Source organism: Urocitellus parryii, chromosome 15, assembly GCF_045843805.1.
Source record: "Urocitellus parryii isolate mUroPar1 chromosome 15, mUroPar1.hap1, whole genome shotgun sequence".
In the NCBI taxonomy this organism is placed as follows: domain Eukaryota; kingdom Metazoa; phylum Chordata; class Mammalia; order Rodentia; family Sciuridae; genus Urocitellus; species Urocitellus parryii.
The window spans coordinates 9,543,888-9,563,339 of record NC_135545.1 but is presented as its reverse complement, the minus strand read 5'-3'; the positions used below and the strand labels follow the sequence as shown (position 1 = coordinate 9,563,339).

General features: G+C 54.8%; 1 protein-coding gene across 1 annotated transcript in view; it reads right to left on the bottom strand.

Annotated features, from left to right (window-relative positions):
* Positions 1-260: 260 nt before the first annotated feature.
* The window catches only part of Sympk (symplekin scaffold protein), a 19,446-nt gene continuing 254 nt past the window's right edge, over positions 261-19,452 (bottom strand). Inside the window, exons 2-19 of the mRNA XM_077792791.1 lie at positions 16,484-16,638; positions 15,869-16,019; positions 14,484-14,688; positions 13,629-13,779; positions 12,568-12,803; positions 11,592-11,673; positions 11,262-11,375; positions 9,995-10,142; positions 9,039-9,199; positions 7,867-7,975; positions 7,480-7,580; positions 6,884-6,974; positions 5,928-6,029; positions 2,585-2,772; positions 1,404-1,580; positions 1,156-1,251; positions 542-865; positions 261-403 (exon numbers count right to left, since the gene is read on the bottom strand). Coding sequence (XP_077648917.1) covers positions 266-403; positions 542-865; positions 1,156-1,251; positions 1,404-1,580; positions 2,585-2,772; positions 5,928-6,029; positions 6,884-6,974; positions 7,480-7,580; positions 7,867-7,975; positions 9,039-9,199; positions 9,995-10,142; positions 11,262-11,375; positions 11,592-11,673; positions 12,568-12,803; positions 13,629-13,779; positions 14,484-14,688; positions 15,869-16,019; positions 16,484-16,638 — 2,729 coding nt within the window. The 3' untranslated portion in view covers positions 261-265. The remainder of the gene's footprint in view (positions 404-541; positions 866-1,155; positions 1,252-1,403; positions 1,581-2,584; positions 2,773-5,927; positions 6,030-6,883; positions 6,975-7,479; positions 7,581-7,866; positions 7,976-9,038; positions 9,200-9,994; positions 10,143-11,261; positions 11,376-11,591; positions 11,674-12,567; positions 12,804-13,628; positions 13,780-14,483; positions 14,689-15,868; positions 16,020-16,483; positions 16,639-19,452) is intronic.

Sequence of the window (19,452 nt, the reverse complement as noted above, 5' to 3'; positions counted from 1 at the left end):
CACCCGCGGGTTCACACCCGGCTGCCGCAGAGCCAGGGTCGCCAGCCTTTAAGGTCTGGAGGGGCGGGCCGTTACTAAACCGCGCGGGACGCCCGAGCGGCGTGTGCGCGAGCAGCGTGTGCGCAGGCGCAACCAGGGGCTTCCAGCAGAGGGCCACAGGGCACCCACAGGGTGGCAGAGAGCAGACGGCACCCGTGCCCAGACCGTTTCCTTTATTGTTTTTAAGGCAAAGCACCCACCGCCCACCCCGCCCCCCACGTCCCCGTCAGCTGTTCCCCTTGGTCTCCGACTCCCCCGCTTCTTCCGTGACGGGGCTAGGGGTCTTCACAGCGTCTTCCCCCGCAGGGGCGAGGGTCTGGGGGCTCCGCTCCTCCTTTGAGGTCAGCCCGCCGGCTGCTGCTTCCTGGTGGCAGAAAGCAAGGGGCAGTACATCAAGAGTGTGGTCGCACCTCCAAACCCTCATCGCCCCACTCCCCCGGCGTGGCATACACTTCACCCCGAGCTTTGAGTCTTCCACTGCATCTCTGACCGTCACCCCTACCTTAGGCAAGGGCCCCTCAAGACTAGAGTCCAGGAGTGCGGCCTCGGTCAGCCCAGAGTCGTCATCCATGCTGATGAAGATGGCCGGGGTCTCGCACTCAGGCCCCTCCTCCCGAAAATCCATGGTTTCCTCCGTGGGGGCAGGACCCTGTCGGGCTGAGGACGAGGAAGACGCCACGGGGACTCCCGAGCCTCCAGGCTTCAGCTTTTGTTCCTCCTCTAGCTGCCGCTTTAAGGCCTTCTCCTGGGCCAGCCGCAGGCCAATGAGGTCCTGAGGGGGCCGAGGGGCCGGAGCAGGGGCCAGAGCCAGGGGTTCCAGGTCGTCCTGGGGATGGGGAGGGGCACACAGAAGCTCAGGGGGAGTGCTCGCAGAGGATGGGGTAAAGGAGTCAGAGACCACCCTGCTGCGGAGAGCAAGGAGGGTGCTAGGTCAGGAGCGTCTTATCGTGAGCGCAGGGAGCAATTAAAAGGGCCGCCCTCTTTCAGTAGGAGGGTATGCTGACACAGGTAGCCTAGGCAGCCGGCACCTCTCAGGGTGGGAGGAGGTGGGAGGCTCTTGCCGGCTCGGATTGACAGGGTTGGGGAACCTAGACTGGTGGGCTGCAGGACCCTCACCTCTTCCAGGGACCCTGCAGGTGCCTCCTTGGCCTCTGGCTCTTGCTTGCCACTGGCCTCCAAGATGGTCATGATCGAGTTGGGGATGTGTGCTTGCTAGGTAAAGAGTAGGAGGAGGCGCTGTGGAGAACTCTGGCTCCGAGGCCCTCTTAGGCACCCCCAAAACCTCTAGAGTCCTTGATCTTCTGTGGCACAGCAGGGATCCCTTTGCACCACCCCCAGAGCTACCCATCCACACCCTGGGGTACCTGGTGGGGGGTGAAGGAGCGCACGTGGGCCAGCAGGGGCTCCCGGAGCTCAGGACACTTGTCAAAGACAGCTCCCAGCTGCTGGGGTGGCAGCTGCAGGATGACCTGGAAGCTCTGGGGCTTGGTTCGTTGGCAGCACTTGATGAAGCCCTCCCACACTTTGGGATACTTCCACACCTGGACCAGGCAGGGAGGGAGCTGTTGGGAGGAGCCGCAGGCAGCCACCCAGTGGAAACTGGGCAAAGACCTTGCTGAGACCATAACCCAAATCCCATTGTCTGAGATTCTTCTGGGCTATACACAGCTCTGCCATCCCACTGGGGGGGCTCTGCCTTGCCAATCCAGGCAGCTGGAACATGAAGACAACTTGGGAAAGGAAAACACTAAGACCCCTCCTCCCCTCCCGCCAGCTCTCCTTTGTCAGTTTAGACAAGTGCTCCACAAGCAAGGTCTCATGTATTCTCAAAGTAGCCTCAAGAGGGCGACCTTACCCCTGTTAAAAAAAGGCGGAAGAAGTACAGGGACTTGTCCACGGTTACAGGAGGTGGGGGCAGAAACCAAATTTGAACCTGTCTGCTTCTGCATTGAGCTTCTAAGCCAGATGTTGCAAAGCAGCAGTCTTTGTGCTACTATCTGGTGCTTGCAGGTGAGATTTTTTGGGGGGTCATTATTTCTTCTTTGGTACTGAACCCAGGGGTGTTCTACCACTCAGCTACACCCCAGCCCTTTTTATTTTGATAGGGTATTGCTAAGTTGCTGAAGCTGGCCTCAAACTTGTGATCCTCCTGTTTCAGCCTCCCAAGTCAATGGGATTACAGGCATGTACCACCATGCCCAGCTTGGTATTTCTAAAAGCTCTGATTTCTCATCTATTGAAAACTGGCCTATCTTTCAGCTGTGGGATGCATCTTGGCCAGGTGCAGTGCTGTGTGCAGCCCCTCAAGCCTACATCGCTCCTACCACCCAGCTGCCCTCACTCACCACCCTGTGGCCTTCCGAGTCACAGGCCCCTGGAGCACTGTGCTTTCTTGGCAGGAGGCAGAGCAAGGGGTCTCTGATGGGCCTGCTCAGCCAGGCTCCCCTTGGGGGGAGGAGGGCTCAGGTGGTCTCCAGTCTCTCCTCAGCACCACCTCTGCAGTCTGTTCCTGGGGGCCAGGGCTGGATGGCCAAGGGCAGGTTACCTGCTTCATGATGAGGCGGGAGAGGATGTTCATGACGAAGCCCCCCAGGCGGGGGTACATGGTCAGGGACTGGATGACGGTCCTCATGAGCAGCATGGGCAGGGGGCTCTGCTCCATCAGCTGCTGCATCACCACGGCCAGCACCTCCGACGTGTATACGTTCCGCTCCGCAAAGCACAGGTTGGTGGCTGTGAGGAGGCGGAGAGTGGGCCTGTCCTCTCTTTGCCCAGCCACCCCGGGGAGTGGGAGTCCAACCACCCTTGGAGAGCCTCAGCCCTGCTGCCACGTGTGAGGACAGGGGCCGCCTCAGTTTCCTGGAGCTCCCAGGCCCCAGCAGAAGGCCCTCTCCCGAGGGCACATTTCAGCTTGGCCTTTGGTCACCTATGGGCTTAGTGCTAGGGAGGAGACATGTCCCACTACCTGGAAACCTCATGCCAGGCACACTGGGGACACCATAGCCCCTTTGAGGACAGCCCTGGGAAAGTAGCTACTGACTTCCATAAGCCTCTCCAGAGGGGACAGAAGGTGGCCCTCCACCAGGCTGGTCAGGAGCATAAGGCTCTGTGCTGGTGCTAGGATGATGGGGGATACCAGGGCTGGCAGGTGTGAGGACACAGGGACACAGCAGGTTCTCAGGCAAAGGAGGGACAAGATGAGGATGGGGCTGGGACATATGATGAATCCCCCAGCAGCAGGAGCCAGAAAGGCTGGCCTTGGGGTCTGTACCCCCAGGAGTGGTGGTAGCACCCCATCCACTGTGCTAGTAGGGAGACCCAGGAGCTGCCTCAAGCCCACCTTCCCCAAACACCACTTGCCATGTGAATCTGTCAACAAGGAAGTCTTTATTGAGTCACAAGAGATCCCCCAATCCTTGAGAGATTAGTGGAGAATGGGGTGGGATGGTACTACAAGGAACAGGGGGCCCAGAGAGGAAGGAGGGGTGTTCTTCAGGAAGACAGACCCAGGAAAAAGGCTGAAGGGACAGAGGAGAGTGCAACCTGAGGACCTGCCGGAAACTGAGGAGGCACCTATTCCTCGTTCTCATGACCAGAGGCCATGGGTCCAGCCTGCTCTGCTGCCTAGAGGCCTCCAGAGCTAACCCCCTTCCCTAGCCCAGCCTCCTCCAGGGCTGCCCGCTCAGCCTCTAATATGCTCTCCACATAGGAGCCTAAGGGGTCTCCCACAAGCTCAAACCTGACCCTCTTTCCCCAAGAGGACCAAGAGAGATCAAGGACAAATCACCACTGGGGCCTATAGGACTCCATGTGGGCAGCCATCCTGGCCTCCACCTGGCTCTGGCTGGTGCAGCCCTGGACCACTTCACCCCTACTTAGCCTTCCTGCTCTCCTTGGGCTACTACCAAGTCCCTCAGCCAGGCTAGGTCAGACAGGTCCTCCTGGCTGCTCTATCAGAGCCCTGTCCTCTGAGCTGAGATTGTCCCAGCAAAGTGTCTCCCTCTCTGGACTCTGAACCTGGAAGGACAGGACTGGGTCTGACACCATCTCTGCATGATCCCAGCATCAGCCAGAATAGGGCTGAGCCAAGTGCTAGGTGGGTCTAGTTAGAAGTGGGGGAGCACTTGCTGAGTATGCATGAGGCCTTGGGTTCCATCCCCAGTACCCACCCCCGCCAACGGGGCATTCAAGGAGTCTAATGACCATTCCTGGGCCATGACCTTTTCTTCCCACTGCTATTCATTAGATGCCAGTGTGTGTATATGTGTGGTGGGGGCTGAACGGCAGGGGCACTGGCTCCAAAGTCACAGGTGAAGACCGGACTTCTCAGTTTGGGTCTTGTGGTGCTGGTGCTAGTGCAGCCAGGACTACCAGGGCCTAAGCAAGAAGTATGCTCTGGGCCGGGCTGGGCTGGGTGGGCTGGTGGACTGGGTACAAGGATTCAGCAGGAATGGTGGTCGTGTGCAGCCCTGAGAGCCCGGCAAGAAAAAGGGGTGTGTGGAGAGGGGCAGGCCCTGATGAAGCTTTCAGGGCCCTGGCTGCTGGCCACCTGCATGACTGTTGGCAAGGCCCTTTTCCTCCCTGGGCCATGGTTTCTCGACCCTAGGCCGGTCAGGGCTTCTGCTCCAGGTCCAAGGACAGTCTTAGTGGGTATGATGGAGTTTGTTGATCCCCTCAAACTGTACGAAATCTATCCGAACATGTTGCCCTTGGGAACAGGCCGGAACTTTGCTCAGTACTTCAAAGGGGTTGAGGAGAGGAGGGGGTGTAGCTGGTGGAAAAGCACATGCTTAGCACGCATGAGGCCCCGGGTTCAATCCCCAGCACTGCAAAAAAATGCAGGTTGCAGGTGGCGCGAGGAGCCTAATGCCCGCACTCCTGGACCATAGCCTACCCACTCCTCTTCCCCCCACTGCTCTCCCACTAGAGGCCTCGGTGCCGCCCCAGTTTCACGTCTCTATGAGCTCCTCTCCTGCCGCAGGGGTCTCGGAGAGCACCTGCTGAGGAGAGCTAGGGAAAAGCACGCTGGAGAAGCCACTCCATGCCAGAACATGAAGGAAGAAGCTCAGAGATGAGGCCCCAGACCCGAGATGAGGGGAGTCAGAGAATAGTCGTCTTCAGAGCAGAGAAGGGAATAGGCAGGGACTTCATTTCCAGAGCAAGGACAGCTCCTGACCCAGAAACCTCATGGAGAGAGGGAGTGCAGGGGCTCTGGAGAGCTGGGACGAGCTCTCCTCAGGGAGGCCCCCTGAGCGTGTGTGGGGAGAACCCTTAACTCAGGTCCACCTAGTTCAGATTCTGTTCTCTGTCACACTGCCTAGGTGCTGTGTGGTCCTGTGCAAGTTAAGTAACTTCTCTGGAATTCGTTTCGTGTCTACAAAGTGAAAGTCGACATTCTTACCAGGTAATATGATGGCACCAACAGGACAGGCCGTGGGCAATAAGGAGAGCCTGGCTCAGAGTGAGTGGTGAGCAGTGAGAGCTGGACAGTTTGTTGCCAACTCCTGGTCACAGAGGCACTCTCATGCCTCATCTCAGGCCTGGCACCTACTTTAGGCCAACAGGTGCCTGGTGTCCCAACTCTGCTCCGCCTACTCGCAGCAGTGGCTTCCGACCACTACTCACTGTGGGCCCTGCTTATTCCCTGGGACCACCCTGTGCCAGTACAGTAGGTAGGTACGCCATGCCTTATGTGGAGACCGAAAAAGGTGAGGGCCTGAAAAGCAGGACCTGGGAGTGGAATAGAGGGGAATTCGGTGTCTTGGAGCCAAAGGCAGGCTGCAGGGAGCAGTGTTGAATGGGGCAGTTGCCAGCCAGTTGTGTGGGGCCATGGAGACGCTACACCCCACAGGGCTGGCCACTGAAGTGTGGGGGGCGGGGCACCTCACCTTTGATGATGGATTTCATGTCGCACTTCACCGAGTCGATGTTGTGTAATGCAATCAGGAGCTCTCCAGGGTTCAGGGGGGACAAGGCAGAGTTCCCTTCACCTGCAGCAGGTGGGAGGAGTGGGGAGACAGTGGGGGGTCTAAGTGGGGGCTCCGAGGTACCCAGACAGGGGGGGGGAGCTGTAAAGATGAGATGCCCTGCTTCACAGGGGCTAGGACAGGGCTGGAGCAGGGGAGGTCTGTGGGTGAAGCTTGGAGGCCTTCGCCCTGCCCTGCTCTCCCCCACCTGGGTTCCTGCCCTCACCAAAGCCTGTCAGTGCGGCAGGGCTGCTGTGGCCCCTGAAGGTGGACCAGGAGGGCCCACAGCTGGCTCCTAGCACCAGCTCTAGTATGGAACAGATGCTCATGGATATCTGCAGGGCAGGGCAGGGCAATGATCACAACCCAGAGTGGCCCCAATGAAGAATGGTCACAGAGGCACTCTCCTGCCTCATCTCAGGCCTGGCACCTACTTCAGGCCAATAGGTACCTGGTGTCCCAACTCTTCTCCGCTACTTGCACAGTGTGTGTGTGTGGGGGAGCAGTGGTATGTGGGGTGGTCCTCTGCTGCTGCTATTTGGACGCCCCAGGCCCTCCTGGGCACAAAACCAGCAGGTGTGGTGTTTCTGGCCATGGGGGAGGAGGCAAGGAACCCTCATTACTTGATAGTTTTCTTTTTTGACCATATCAGACAAAATGCCCCTGGCTCACAGCTTGAGGGATCCAGGTAAGATCTGAGGGACCAAGTCCTTGGCCTGGGAGCACTGCACCCACTGAGACCAAGGCAGGCAGCACCACAGGGAGCAGCACAAGTAGATGCCTCTCCCAGAAGGCGATATATGCCTCCCCAGGCACTCTGTATGCCCTTTTGCCCACCTGAGGGAGGGAGGCAAGAAGGGCTATCACCTGTCACCTACCGTGCTGGGTGCCCAGCAGGCGGTTGAAGACTTCTTTCACCACGATGGGGTTGAGTTTGATGAGCTTGGGCAGAGCCTGGATCACCTCCTTCTACAGGGGAGGTGGGGTGGGCACCATCAGATACACCCCACCCTTTCCCCAACAGGCCCCACGTGCTTGTCCTGGGGAGGGCTCCAGCCCCCATCTGTGCCTTCCCCCCACCACTTAGGCTGCTCCCCCCGCAAGGTGGACAGAGCGCACCATCCTTAGGTAGATGAGGCTGGCTCAAGGTCCCAGGCTCACAGGGTGAGAGCCCACCAGGGATGCAGCACTTGAGGTGCTTCCCCCACATTGGGGACACCAGTGTGTCTGCAGGCCTTGGGACAACCGTGTGTACACACAGGATACCACTGTAGTCCTCAGCTAAGATGGGACGTGACCTGCTTAAGGCAGGAGCAGCTCTGGGACTGCGCCCCTGAACATCTCCCACAGGGCCCAGCTGATGGAAATTCCTGGCCACAGGCCAGCTGCCTTTCCACCTGGCCTCTCATGCTTCTGCCCCCCCCCCCATCCCACCACACACTGGCAGGGGACAGCTGGACAGCCCACGCTGTACCTTCTCCAGCCCATTAAGCACTGGGATGAGGAAGCGGACATCGGGCAGCCGCTTGTGGTAGAGGTCCCGGACCCGCTTCACCAGCTCCGGGGAGGGTGGCACTGCAGAAGGGAATGAGCAGGAAGCAGAGTTGGGTGGTGAGAACAGGTGAACGTGAGCACCAGAGGCAGAGGCACAGGCACGTGGGTAAGGGACAGCTCAACTGCCCAGCAGGGACCCTCATTGCCCTGGCTGACCACAGGCAACCAGTGATATCCTGTTCTAAACAGAGAAGCCAGGGCCCCAGGACAGGAGAGAGCCACTAGGTACAGTCATCTGGATCCAGCAGCCCTGACTCCCAGGGCTGGGAACATGTAGGGAAGGCCAAGGAGGGAAAAGCCCAGGCACCTTTATCTGTGAGGCTGTGCAGACATCGAGTGACTAGTGTCTCTGCCCCCTTGGGGCAGTTTTCCACCAGCAGGAGCAGCTCTGGTGAGTTCATGCCCATTCCTCGAATCTAGAAGCAGAGATTAGGAGGACTTGACCAGGGTGAGAGCTTGGGGAGGCCAGGGGCATCAGGGGAGGTCGTTGAGGGGAATGCTGGGAACAGGAGAACTGGACATGGAGTTGATAGCTGGGGGACCTCTGGACAAGGTGGTAGGAGTGGAGGGCAGACACACCGGGCTCTTCCTAGTCTCAACTGGGACCTGTTCCAGCCCGTGTGCCAACTCCTTGGGTAGGACCTTCCCATGACCATCAGCTTAGCCAACACCCCAGGCTCAGCCTGCTGCTGGTTCTGGAGTCAACAACGGTAGTAGGAGTCAGGCTCCCCTTTGCTCGTAAACATTTACAGCCATGAAGAAAATTGGCTACCTGCAGCGTGATGGGCTCTTTCCCGCAAATTGCAGGTGGCTCACCTTGGAGGTGCACAGAAAACCTTGTTATCCCCACTTTATAGGTAAGCACACCATCACATCTGGAGGCAGGTGTGTGGGGAATAACACACTGTTCTTTCTCCCTTTGTGTCTGTTAGATGAGATTATGAAAGTCATTTCAAATCCCACGGCAAACTGGAGGGCGGACACTGAGAGCTGCAGGGCTGACCTGCCAATGAGCTGCTTCTCCTGTGGGCAGCCCTGTGGCTCCAGGGAGAAGGGCAGGGGGGACATTTTTATGTAAAGACAACTTAAGATTTCTATTGGCAATGGAGGGGGAAGCCAACTCTAAGTGGTGACAGGGGCACAGAGGATGATATGCCATGTGTTCAGACTCCTGAAATGCTTGGGAGACTGGATCATGCCCTTTGTTTTCACTGACAGGGCCCAAGGGCACAGTGACAAAGGAAAAGGCAGAATATGAACCCAGGTCTGTCCAACTTCAGGCTCTGAGCCGCTGGGCCCACCTGTCTCTTCCTGCAAATACGGATGATGTGAGGACCACCCACGAGCCACTGAGCTGCAGGCCCAGGGTGACAGCCCTCTGGGCTTAGCCCTAAAGCAGAGACACCTGAGCAAGAGCTGCAGTTGGGGACTCAGCCCTGCCAGGGAGTGGGCACAACCTGGTGGGCTCAGGGGCCTCACCGGCTGCTCAATGACCCTCAGCACGGTCCGCTTGATGTCAGCGATGGCCTCGGTGTACACAGCGGCCAGCTCGTGGATCAGCTTGTGGTTCTGAGGCAGGAGGGCCAGGTAGAGGTACAGACATTGCTTCACTGTCTCCTCAGTCCAGGGCGCAGCCACCTCTGGCAGGACAAGGCCAGGTATCAGACTCTCCACCCAACCCCTGACCCCAGTGTTTTCCTTTCCAGGGAGCAGGGCAATGGGAGGAAGGGGGCAGGCAGAGAAGGGAGCCAGCACTGGGAAGCAGATCCTCCAGGGAAGTGGGGCAGCCCAGGACTCCTGCTTCCAGCCACCTCTGACCACAAAGCCATGGCTACTAGAAGCATCTTTCTAAAATGCAATCTGACCCTGTCCCCCTTCCAGTCCTGCCAAGACCGCCCTGTGGCCTCAGGATAGCCCCTGGCTTCTTGCCTGGCATCATCTGCCCTGTGCAGAGAAGGGAGCAGCAGCCCCGGCACACTTGGCCAGCCACGCAGCCCCTGAGACCAGCTTTCCAGGTCCTCACCCTACCAGCTCCTCTTCTCACACCTCCTCGTCTTGGGGTTCACAGTGCTCTCCCGGGCAGGCTTCCCTGCACCCAGGCTGAGGCTCACCTCCTGTGCTTTCACCAGAGCCCCTGACCTTCCCAGGCAAGGGTCCACTGACTTGGGGCCTAGGTTTCACTGTCTAATTCTGAGGACCTGGGGCTCTGCTAGGGACCTAGCTGGAAAGTCCTTCCTGGAGCCCACAGCGCCTAGCCCTCCTTGTCCTTAGGCCTCTCCGGCCCCTTCAGGACAGGACAGGCACCCTCTTCACCAGGGTTCCTGGACCCCTCTGGCTAGCTGTGCCAGCCCTGCCAGCGCCCATCGCTTGGTCTGAGTGTCCTCCCTAGCAGGCTGGGCAGGGCTCAGTACGCATCTGATGAACCTGCACCAAACCTGTGTCCTTGTCAGCTCCAAACAGCACAGAGGGTGGGTTGGGGTGGACCAAGAGCTGCAGGTAGTTGAGGGCAAACTTCTCCACATACTCCCGCAGCTGCTCCTTCTCGTACATGCGCTTGATGAACAGCAGGGCCTGGGAACGCACCTGAGGAGAGAGGGGCATGAGAAAGGTATACTGGGCACCAGGAGGGGAGGGCCAGTTGCCCTTCTAGGCAGCACTAGGGTGAAAACAAGCCCAGCATGAGAAACGGCCAGCACAGCGGGGATGGGGCCAAGGCCCATTGCCAGTGGGAGGGAGGTGCCCCTCCCGGCTGCTGCACATCATGACCTCTCTTCCACCTCCATGTCAATCTCCCAGGCCTCGCCTGGCTCACTACTCCACGCAGCTTGAGCTTTCCTCGGTTCCTCAAAAGTGACGCTGCCTGCCAAGTCTCTGGCTTTGCGACTTGGCACATTAGGCTCCCCACTGCCTGGAATTCCAACATGGGCTTGGTCTGTTTCACTCAGACACCATCTGCCAGGAGCCACGAGCACCACTTTGCCCCCAGTGACAGCACAGACCAGGGAGAGTACACTGGGGTACACTGAGTGAGGGATACTCCCAGGCCACCAGGTGAGGGTTCTGGCAAAGGGCTGGCACAGGGACAAGCAAGGGCCCTGATTAGGCCCCGCACATGCCCATCAGGCCCCATCCAGAGCACACCCCCCTACTCACAGCCCAGGCCTCGGCACACTCCTCTCTCCCACGAGCCTTTCCACCTCTCCCCCCACCCCCACCCAGCGCTCACAGCCACAGGCTGCTCTGCTCCAGCACTGAGCATGCCATGTCCTCACTGCCTGCATCACACTGGCTCCTTGACTAGTCAGGTCCAGCTTTTAGGGGTTCAAGCCAGACGTGGTGGCCCACGCCTGGAATCCCAGTGACTCGGGAGGCTGAGGCAGGAGGATCGCAAGTTCAAAGCTAGCAACTGAGCAAGGCAGTAAGCAACTTAGTGAGACCCCATCTCAAAAAATCAAACAGTCTGAGGTTATGGCTCAGTGGCTAAGAGCCCCTAGGTTCAATCCCTGGTGCCAAACCAAACCCAAAAATCAAAATGTGTTTAAGCTCACCAACGTGGGTGGAGTGCAAGGGGGGATACCACATGCTGCTGGCATCCCTTGTTTTTCAGTGGCCTTGTGCCACTAGGCTAGCTGTTTGCTAGGGACAGGGGAAGGCCTCCACACACAACCAACTGAGCACAGCCCAGTGTGGTACAGGGTTCACCTTGTCCTTCTCGTGGGAACTGAGGTCCAGGAGGACATGCAGGTACTGAAACTGGCGGGATGGGCGCTTGAAGATCAGGTCTCGAAGGGTGGACATGCCCAGATAGGTGCGGCTCTGTGGCAGGAAGGAGGGGATCAGAACGCCATCTATGGCCGTGTGCCCTGGAATCTGTCCCTTACCTCCCCCAGATCAAGTCAAAAGACCAGGCCTCCCGTGCCAGCCCCACCACCAGGTCTAGGTTTTGTGCCCTTCAGACCCCGAGGCGGGCCCTGTCCCCAACCGGGTTGCATGACCAGCAGGTCCCCGTGGCACCACAGCCGCCTGGCTCACCTCGTCTTCACAGTACTTGCGAATCACCTCCAGGGCACTCTCGGTGATGAGTGGTGCCTCCAGAACCACCTTGGTGAAGATCCTGCCAAGGGAGGCACAGGGAACAGCTGCAGAGGAAAAGCCATCTGCTTCCCAGTGGCCCAAAGCTGGTTCCAGAGCTTTGACATGAATAGGCCACACTTCAAAGCCGCCAGCTGGCTGATCTGAGCAGAGACTTCTCTGAAAGTCAGTTTCTCCCTTTGGTCAATGGGATTCCTAACTTCACTCACTTAATTCAACGATGAGAGGGAAGAACGGGGTGCAGGTGGAGAAGGCTTTGTTACTTTAGATGTGGGAGTCACACAAGACCCCCTGAGATAACATTTGAGTCGATGCTGGTGGATGAGAAGGAGCAGCCACATGAAGAGCTGGGGGAGGGGAGTTCTAGGCAGAGTGGACAGAAGGAGCCAACGCCCTGAGCTTGGCATGTCAAGGAACAGGCAGAAGACCAAAGTGGCTGAAATTTGGGAGGAGAGGGGCAGAGAAAGGCTAAAGAGCCTGGGTGACACCAAGACTCATAGGCCAGGAGGCTTAGGAGGCTGTATTTTACCCCCAAGAGCAACGGAGAAACATGGAAGGTTCTTAGAGGGGAAGTAACCAGACAGCATTAACACCACAAGATGTCACCAGAGCTGCCCAATGGAGGACAAACAGGTAAGCCGAGGCCAAGAATAGGGAGGACGCTAGATTAAAAAAACAAGAGGCCCAGGGGTAAGTGCAGAGGCCACTCCAAGCATGTGGCAGAACTGGGCAAAAGCCCAGGGAGCACAACCCAGGCCCCACACTCAAAGCTGAATCCTTGCACATGGAGACAGGGAAGCAAGAAGGGAAATGCAGGTGTGTGTGGGGGGGGCACGCAACTGACATGGGTGATGAAGAGGGAAAGGAAAGCAGGACACAGGAGGGAGTCAGGAGGGCACAGGGGTGTCTCCCTCACCCATCTTTCTGGTCTGGTTTCTCCTGCAGGCCAGAGAGCAGACGGATGAGGCAGTCCTCGTACTTGTCCAGGGTGCCTGAGGGACCCGCTGCCAGGTAAGCATTGTACTCCTGGTAGAGCCAGGCAAAGGCCAGGTCCAGCCGGGCCCGAACATCCTCCAGGATGAAGGACAGGACCTCAGCCTTCAGACCTGAGTCAAACTGTGTCACCAGGCTGGCTAGGATCTTGATGCGCACCTGGTAAAGCAGCAAGAAAGCATGACGGGTGGGCCGGGCCATCCAGAACCCCATGATCACACCCTGCAGCTCCTCCCACCTGGACTTGGAACCCCCAGTGCAGTCATGGTGTTAAAGTAAGGAAGGCAGCTGAAGACTCCATGCCCAGCAGGGTCCCGTCTGTGTGGCGGGTGGAGGAGGGAAAGGAACAAACTGTCAATCAGCACCAGATAAATGTGAGTTGGCCGAAGTACCTGGGTCCTTACAAGCACAAAAAAAGATCTGGAAAGATGCTCCTAATCTGGGTAGTCACCTCCGGAAAGGGGACAGGAGGCAGGTGATGGCCAAGGAAGACTGTATTGTGTCTACATTGCCTACAAATCTTTTGTTTTGTGGTGATGGGGGATGGAACCCAGGGCCTTGAGAATGCTAGGCAAGCGCTCTACATCCCCAGCTGTGATAATATTTTTTTAACAGCCTGTGTCCTTCCATATACTACTGCCTAATTAAAAACCAATTTCAAATAATGGGGGAATGGTTGATTAACAGGGTTTCAGCAGTAGCAAGCAGCAGAATCAATTTGAAACAAGGTGTGCCTGACAGCAAAACCTGCTCCTAAGAATGCTGACAATCACAAAGGACCAGGACCACAGGCGCAGCCCTCCTCCTGGCCTGGCCCCACGACTGGTGAAGAATGTGTGTGTCTGCATTCCTCTCTCTGGAGGAACAGCTGGAAGGCAGAGCTGGCGTCTGCAGCCAGGAGGCAGGACCCTGCCTAGGCTTTCCCTGGGATATGAGGTAGACCCTTGGGGCAAGGACTGAAGGACGGCTGGGGGACAGGCATACCTGTGCTGCCCCGCTGCAGGCCACAGCCTTCTCAGCCCGCAGGATACGCTTCACAGCACCCAGCTTCATGGCTTCAACCTGGGCATCTGTCAGGGGCTTCAGCACGTCACTCAAACGGAAGATCTTCTTGCGCCCACCGGCACCTGCCAGCCTGTGCAGGAGAACAGGGTCAGACACAGTGACCTGGAGCATCCTTTGTGTAGCCAGGGCCCATCTGCTAACTCTCCCCACCTCAGGCATGAGACAAGCCACACAGGTGCTACCTGTCCTCATGCTGCATCTAAACTCTCCATGACTCTGAGGCCCAGCAAGGCAAGGGGCAAGGGACAAGGGGCAAGGGGCAGGGAGAGCTGCCACTGGGTTTTGCTTAGGGATGGTTCCTGTGAGTAGAGACCTGAGTGAAGGCGGCACCAGACACCAAGACCAGGGGCAGCTTTCCAGGTAGAGAAAGAATGAGCACAGAGCCTTCGGAGGGGACCTGCTGTGGGTGTGATGCAAGGAGGGAGCAGGGAAGGAACAGAGAGCCTAGAGAGGGCGGGAGGTCCCCTCAGTAGTACACAAGCCCAGGTAGCTGGTTTGTGGTCCACATGTGAGGGAGACGAAGATAGAATGAGAGCGACAACTAGGAGCCCTCGCCACATGCTAGGATCAAGCGATGTGCTTTCAACCACGGCGGCCTTCATCCTAAGTTTTCTACCTCATGAGCCTTACCATCATTACCAGTTGTCACCATTCTCCCTGATGGTTATGAGACACTTTTCTCCCATTTTTACAGAAAACACAAAGGCTTAGTGGTTACAACACTGATTGGAATCAGAGGCTCCCACCCTGCCCAGCTCCTAGACAAGGACTCACCGCGGCTGTGTAACAGGGATGATGGGCTCTGGCCTCCTCTTGGCCTGGGGCACCTCCTCTTCCAATGGGGACATGGAGCTCAGAGAGCCCACCACAGAGATGGCTTGGCCCTGGGCTGACAGACGCCTCTTGATCAGGACACTCTCCGGCTTCACCACCTTCTCTTCCTTGGGTTCCTCCTTACACTGTTTGGTCTGCTCCACACCTGAGGGGACACCCGGGATGTCAGGCCCACTTGCGCACACCGGACCCCTCAGGATGCTCCGCTCTAGCTGTACCTTGTGCCCAAGATGCCCCAAGGAAACCTGCAACCTCTATCCTCATTTTGCAAAATAACCCGAGGCTTAACCTAGAGGTGCCATTTGTTGCTGGGGGGGTGGGGGATATCAAATGATACAGCCACTTCAGAAGCATGATGAGCATTTCTTCCTTTTTTTTTTTAATATTTTTTTTAGTTGTTGATGGACCTTTATTTATTTGCTTATTTATATGTGGTGCTGGGAATCGAACCCAGTGCCTCACACGTACGAGGCAAATGCTCTACCTCTGAGCTACAACTCCAGCCCAATGAGCAGTTCTTACTAGCACTGATGACACCCTAACCTGCGACCCCAAAACTCCACTCCCTGGTATATGCACAAGACAGACAAAAGGCATGTATGTGTGCATCAAACAAAATATCACACAAACATTCAGAGCAACTTTATTCATGATGAGCAAAATCTGGAAACAAGCTACAGGTCCAGGATCAGGAGTTCTGAAAACCCCATGGCAGTGTGTTCACAGGAGAAAATACTACTGAACAATAAAATAAACTACTAGTTCACACAACAACAAAAACGTAACAGCAAGCAAAAGCCAGGCCTCTGTGATTCCATTTGTATGAAATTTAAGAAGAGGCAAAACTACTCTAGGAGGCAGTCACTAGAAGAGTGGGCGCTCTGGAGGTGAGCTGCTCTGAGTGGATTGTAGCCAAGGAACTTTCTAGAGTAATGGAGATGGCTACCTTGATCTAGATGATGGAACACTGGTGTTTTCACTATGAAAATTCACTAAGGTGTACACTTCAGAGTTGTGCATTTTGCTGTACAACTTATTTTTCAAAAGCACTATTGAAGTAGGTAAAGCTCTGAGGCTCCCTGAGGCTAAAGAACTCAACAAAAGTCACAGAGTTAGTAAGTGAAGGATCCAATCTGGTTCAATTTGGATCCCAGATCCAGGTCTGCTGGATTTCAAAGCCCAGAACCCGAGAATACCGAGTACTCACTCTATTTAAGGCGTCTGTGATTATTCACACGTTAAATGGCACACGATCTTCCTCTGCACCACCATGAGGAGTGGCTAGTGCCAATCTCTGGCCTGGGCCAGCTCCATGAGAAACTCACCTGGACCCAGTCCTGCAGCTGTCATCTGTGTGGCCATGAGCCGAGCCAAGTGCTTGATTTGGGCTTCAGTTCCTGCTGACTCCACAGGAGTGTAGATGGCTTGGAAGGAGGCAGGCATGGTCTCAGGCAAGTACACCATGCTGATGAGGACCTGCAGGGGGCCCAGGAGGGATTCCTTCCTTAAGCACTAAGTCAACAGGTACTGGTCCTGTGCCCAGGCAGTGAGCAAATATAGTGCCCAAGATGGACCTATGCCTGCTCTAGGGGACTGCAGCCCCCAAGGGAGTCAGAAAGCCAGCCCCAGCCACATGGACAACAATTCAATTATCCACCCCTGGCTCTCCAGCTGGCAGACCCTCCCCTTGAAGGAGAGAGGACAGTGACCAGGGTCAAGGGGTTGGTACAGGGATTCAGAGCACCTAAAGAGGGCCTGCTGAGTGGTGGTGACAAGTGACTTCCTAAAGGAGTAGGGATGAGGTCTACCAAGGTGGGAGGGCCTGCTGGACAACCCCTCTGGTGCCATCTGGAGGAGGTGGTGAGTGTGGTGTGGGGACAGGGAATGGACGGGAAGATCCCCCCCTCCTTGCCCTGGGGAAGACAGGCTGCCATCCTTACCAGATTGGCCACATTGTCGGGCGTCAGCAGAGGCTGCAGGAACTCAGCTGTGATGTCTGTGTCTGACTGGCCTGAGATCTGGGCGGAGGCCTTTGAGGTCCCTGATGGACCAGGCTCCAAGTCCTTGTCTTCATCATCTTCCCCCAGGTTGGGCTCTGAAATAGGGGAGAATGAGCTATGGGCTCTGTACAGAGCAGTGGCCCTCTTCTGGCATGGAACCCAGGTGGCCCTGCCTCCACTGGCCTTAGCATCAGCACCACACAGTGGATGAGGACCAAGGCTGTAGCCCCACCTCCAACATATGAGCCTGGCAACAACCTGCCTCTTTCTGGGCCTCAGTTCTCATCTGGGAAATGGGAATAAGCCCAACCCCCTATCTAATCACACCAAGTTCTATGAAGACAATATTATTCAGTATTAGTTTTGCAAGGCTACGGATGGAACCCAGGGCCTTGTGTATACTAGGTGCGCACCCTACCACTGATCTACACGCTAGCCCAGAAGACAAGAATAACAAAAGGTCAACCAACTAATCATTTCACAGAGATTTACTATATACAAATCTCTATTTTTTTTTTAATTTTTATTTTTTTAAAGTTGTTGATGGGCCTTATTTTTTATTTATTTATTTATATGTGGTGCTGAGAATCAAACACAGTGCTTCACACACACAAGGCAAGAGCTCTACCACTGAGCCACAACCCAGCCCCCAAACCTCTATCTTTGAAACAGTATTCAACTTTTCTAGGAATGAGGAAAATACAGAAAACAAAAACCCTCAAAACCCAACAAGATGGCATTTTTTTGCTTATATGATTAACAAAAAAAATCAAATGGTTAGTAGTAACAGATGTCAGAGGCGATGAAAATGTAAACACATGGCCTGGAAAAGCACTGGACAGGGCTGAGGCTGTAGCTCAGTGGTAAAGTGCTTGCCTCGTGAGGCACTGGGTTCAATCCTCAGCACCACATAAAAATAAAGATAAGGTGTGTTCATCTACAACTAAATAAACATTAAAAAAAAAAAGCATTTGATAGTAGATCAAAATTTTATATATGTGCATGCCTTGTTGACACAGCAATTCCATTTGTAGGTATGTAACCCCAAAAACTCACATGAAGGTCAACTGCACAGGGAATTCCCTGCAGCACTGATGGTACGGACAACAGCAGACTGGATGGACACAGGACAACAGTCCTAGCCCAAGGGACAGAAACCAATACTTTGAACCATAGAGAAAAAGTTCTATGTCATAAAGATGTTCCTTGCCAGGTGTGATAGCACACACCTGTAATCCCAGAGGACTGAGACAGAAGGATTGAGAGTTCAAAGCCAGCTTCAGCAATGGCAAGGCGCTAAGCAACTCAGTGAGACCCTGTCTCTAAATAAAATACAAAATAGAGCTGGGGATGTGGCTCAGTGGTTGAATGCCCCTGAGTTCATTTGCGAGTACCCAAAAAAATAAAAAAAGATGGTCCTTGAATTTATATCTATAAAATTGTATGGCAAGAATGTGATAAAATGTTACATGGTTATATTAACAGTTTGTAAGGATCACAAAGAGTTGGCCCTGCACTCTGCAAAGGCATATATAATTCAGCCCACTGCTTAAGACAACCTAGAAAAAAGTGAGCAAAAAATATGGGCACTTTGCAGAAATGAAAATGGCCACCAAACATAAACAGATACACAGCCTGGCTTCAACACAGGCCAGAGTGCAGACCCATACCAAGGACACCATTTGTGCCCAGCGAGTTTACAGTATGCGCAAGGCTGGTGGATTCACTGAAGGGTGCCATACACTGCTGCGGTGCTTTGGAAACCAGCCTGGCAACAGCTATGGAGAGTGTAAATCTGCCAGGAGTGGTGGCGCATGTCTATAATCCTAGCGGCTCAGGAGGCTGAGGCAGGAGGATTGAGAGTTCAAAGTCAGCCACAGCACCGGTGAGACACTAAGCAACTCAGTGAGACCCTGTCTCTAAATAAAATATAAAATAGGGCTGGGGAGGTGGCTCAGTGGTCGAGTGCCCCTGAATTCAATCCCTGGTACCCCCAGCTGCCAAAAAAAAAAAAAAAGCAAGAGTGTAAATCTACCCAGTAGCAATGGGCACATTCAGTGCTCAGACTTTTATTTCTGAAACTATTCTGTCCTTAAAAGAAACCATGCCAGGACAGGGGCCGGCTCAATGATACAGTGCATGCCTAACACGTGTGCTGGGTTAGATCCCCAGCATCCCGTAAAAATAAGTAAAATAAAGGTGTAAAAATACAAGACATTATTTAAAGAAAGAAAGAAAGAAACCAACCATGCCAGGAGCGGTGGCACACACCTTATATCCCAGCGGCTCAAGAGGCTCAGATAGGAGGATCGCGAGTTAAAGGCCTCAACAATTTAGCAAGGCCCTAAGCAACTCAGAGAGACCCTGTCTCTAAATAAAATACAAAATAGGGTAGGGATGTGGCTCAGTGGTCGAGTGCCAGAGATCAATCCCTAGCATGCCCCCCCCACAAACAAACAAACAAACAAATAAATAAATAAATAAAAACAGACTCAAAGGAATGACTGTTTCCAGGGAAAATACAAGATACCTCTGGAACGTCTTGTGATGCTAGAATGTAAGAAATGCTCAGAAAGTGTTACTGGACCCATTAAAAGAAGATAGAAGCCAGGTGCCTAAGTATGAGGAAATTTGAGCAAGAAAATAAATAACAATGGCAACAGATTATAACGTAGAAAAAAAAGAACCCATGAGCCCTTACTGATAATAAATTGCGGAGACGAAAATAAAATTCTTCCCTAGAGAATGCCAACTAACAAATGTGGAAAGAAGATCTTTTTGTAAACAGTGCAGCTATCATAGATTCAGACAAATATCAATGGACATTACAACTACAGGGTGAAAGTTTTAGAAGAAAAAGTATTTACATGTTCAAGGATCTCCCCCATCTCAGTATTTAGAAAGAGAAA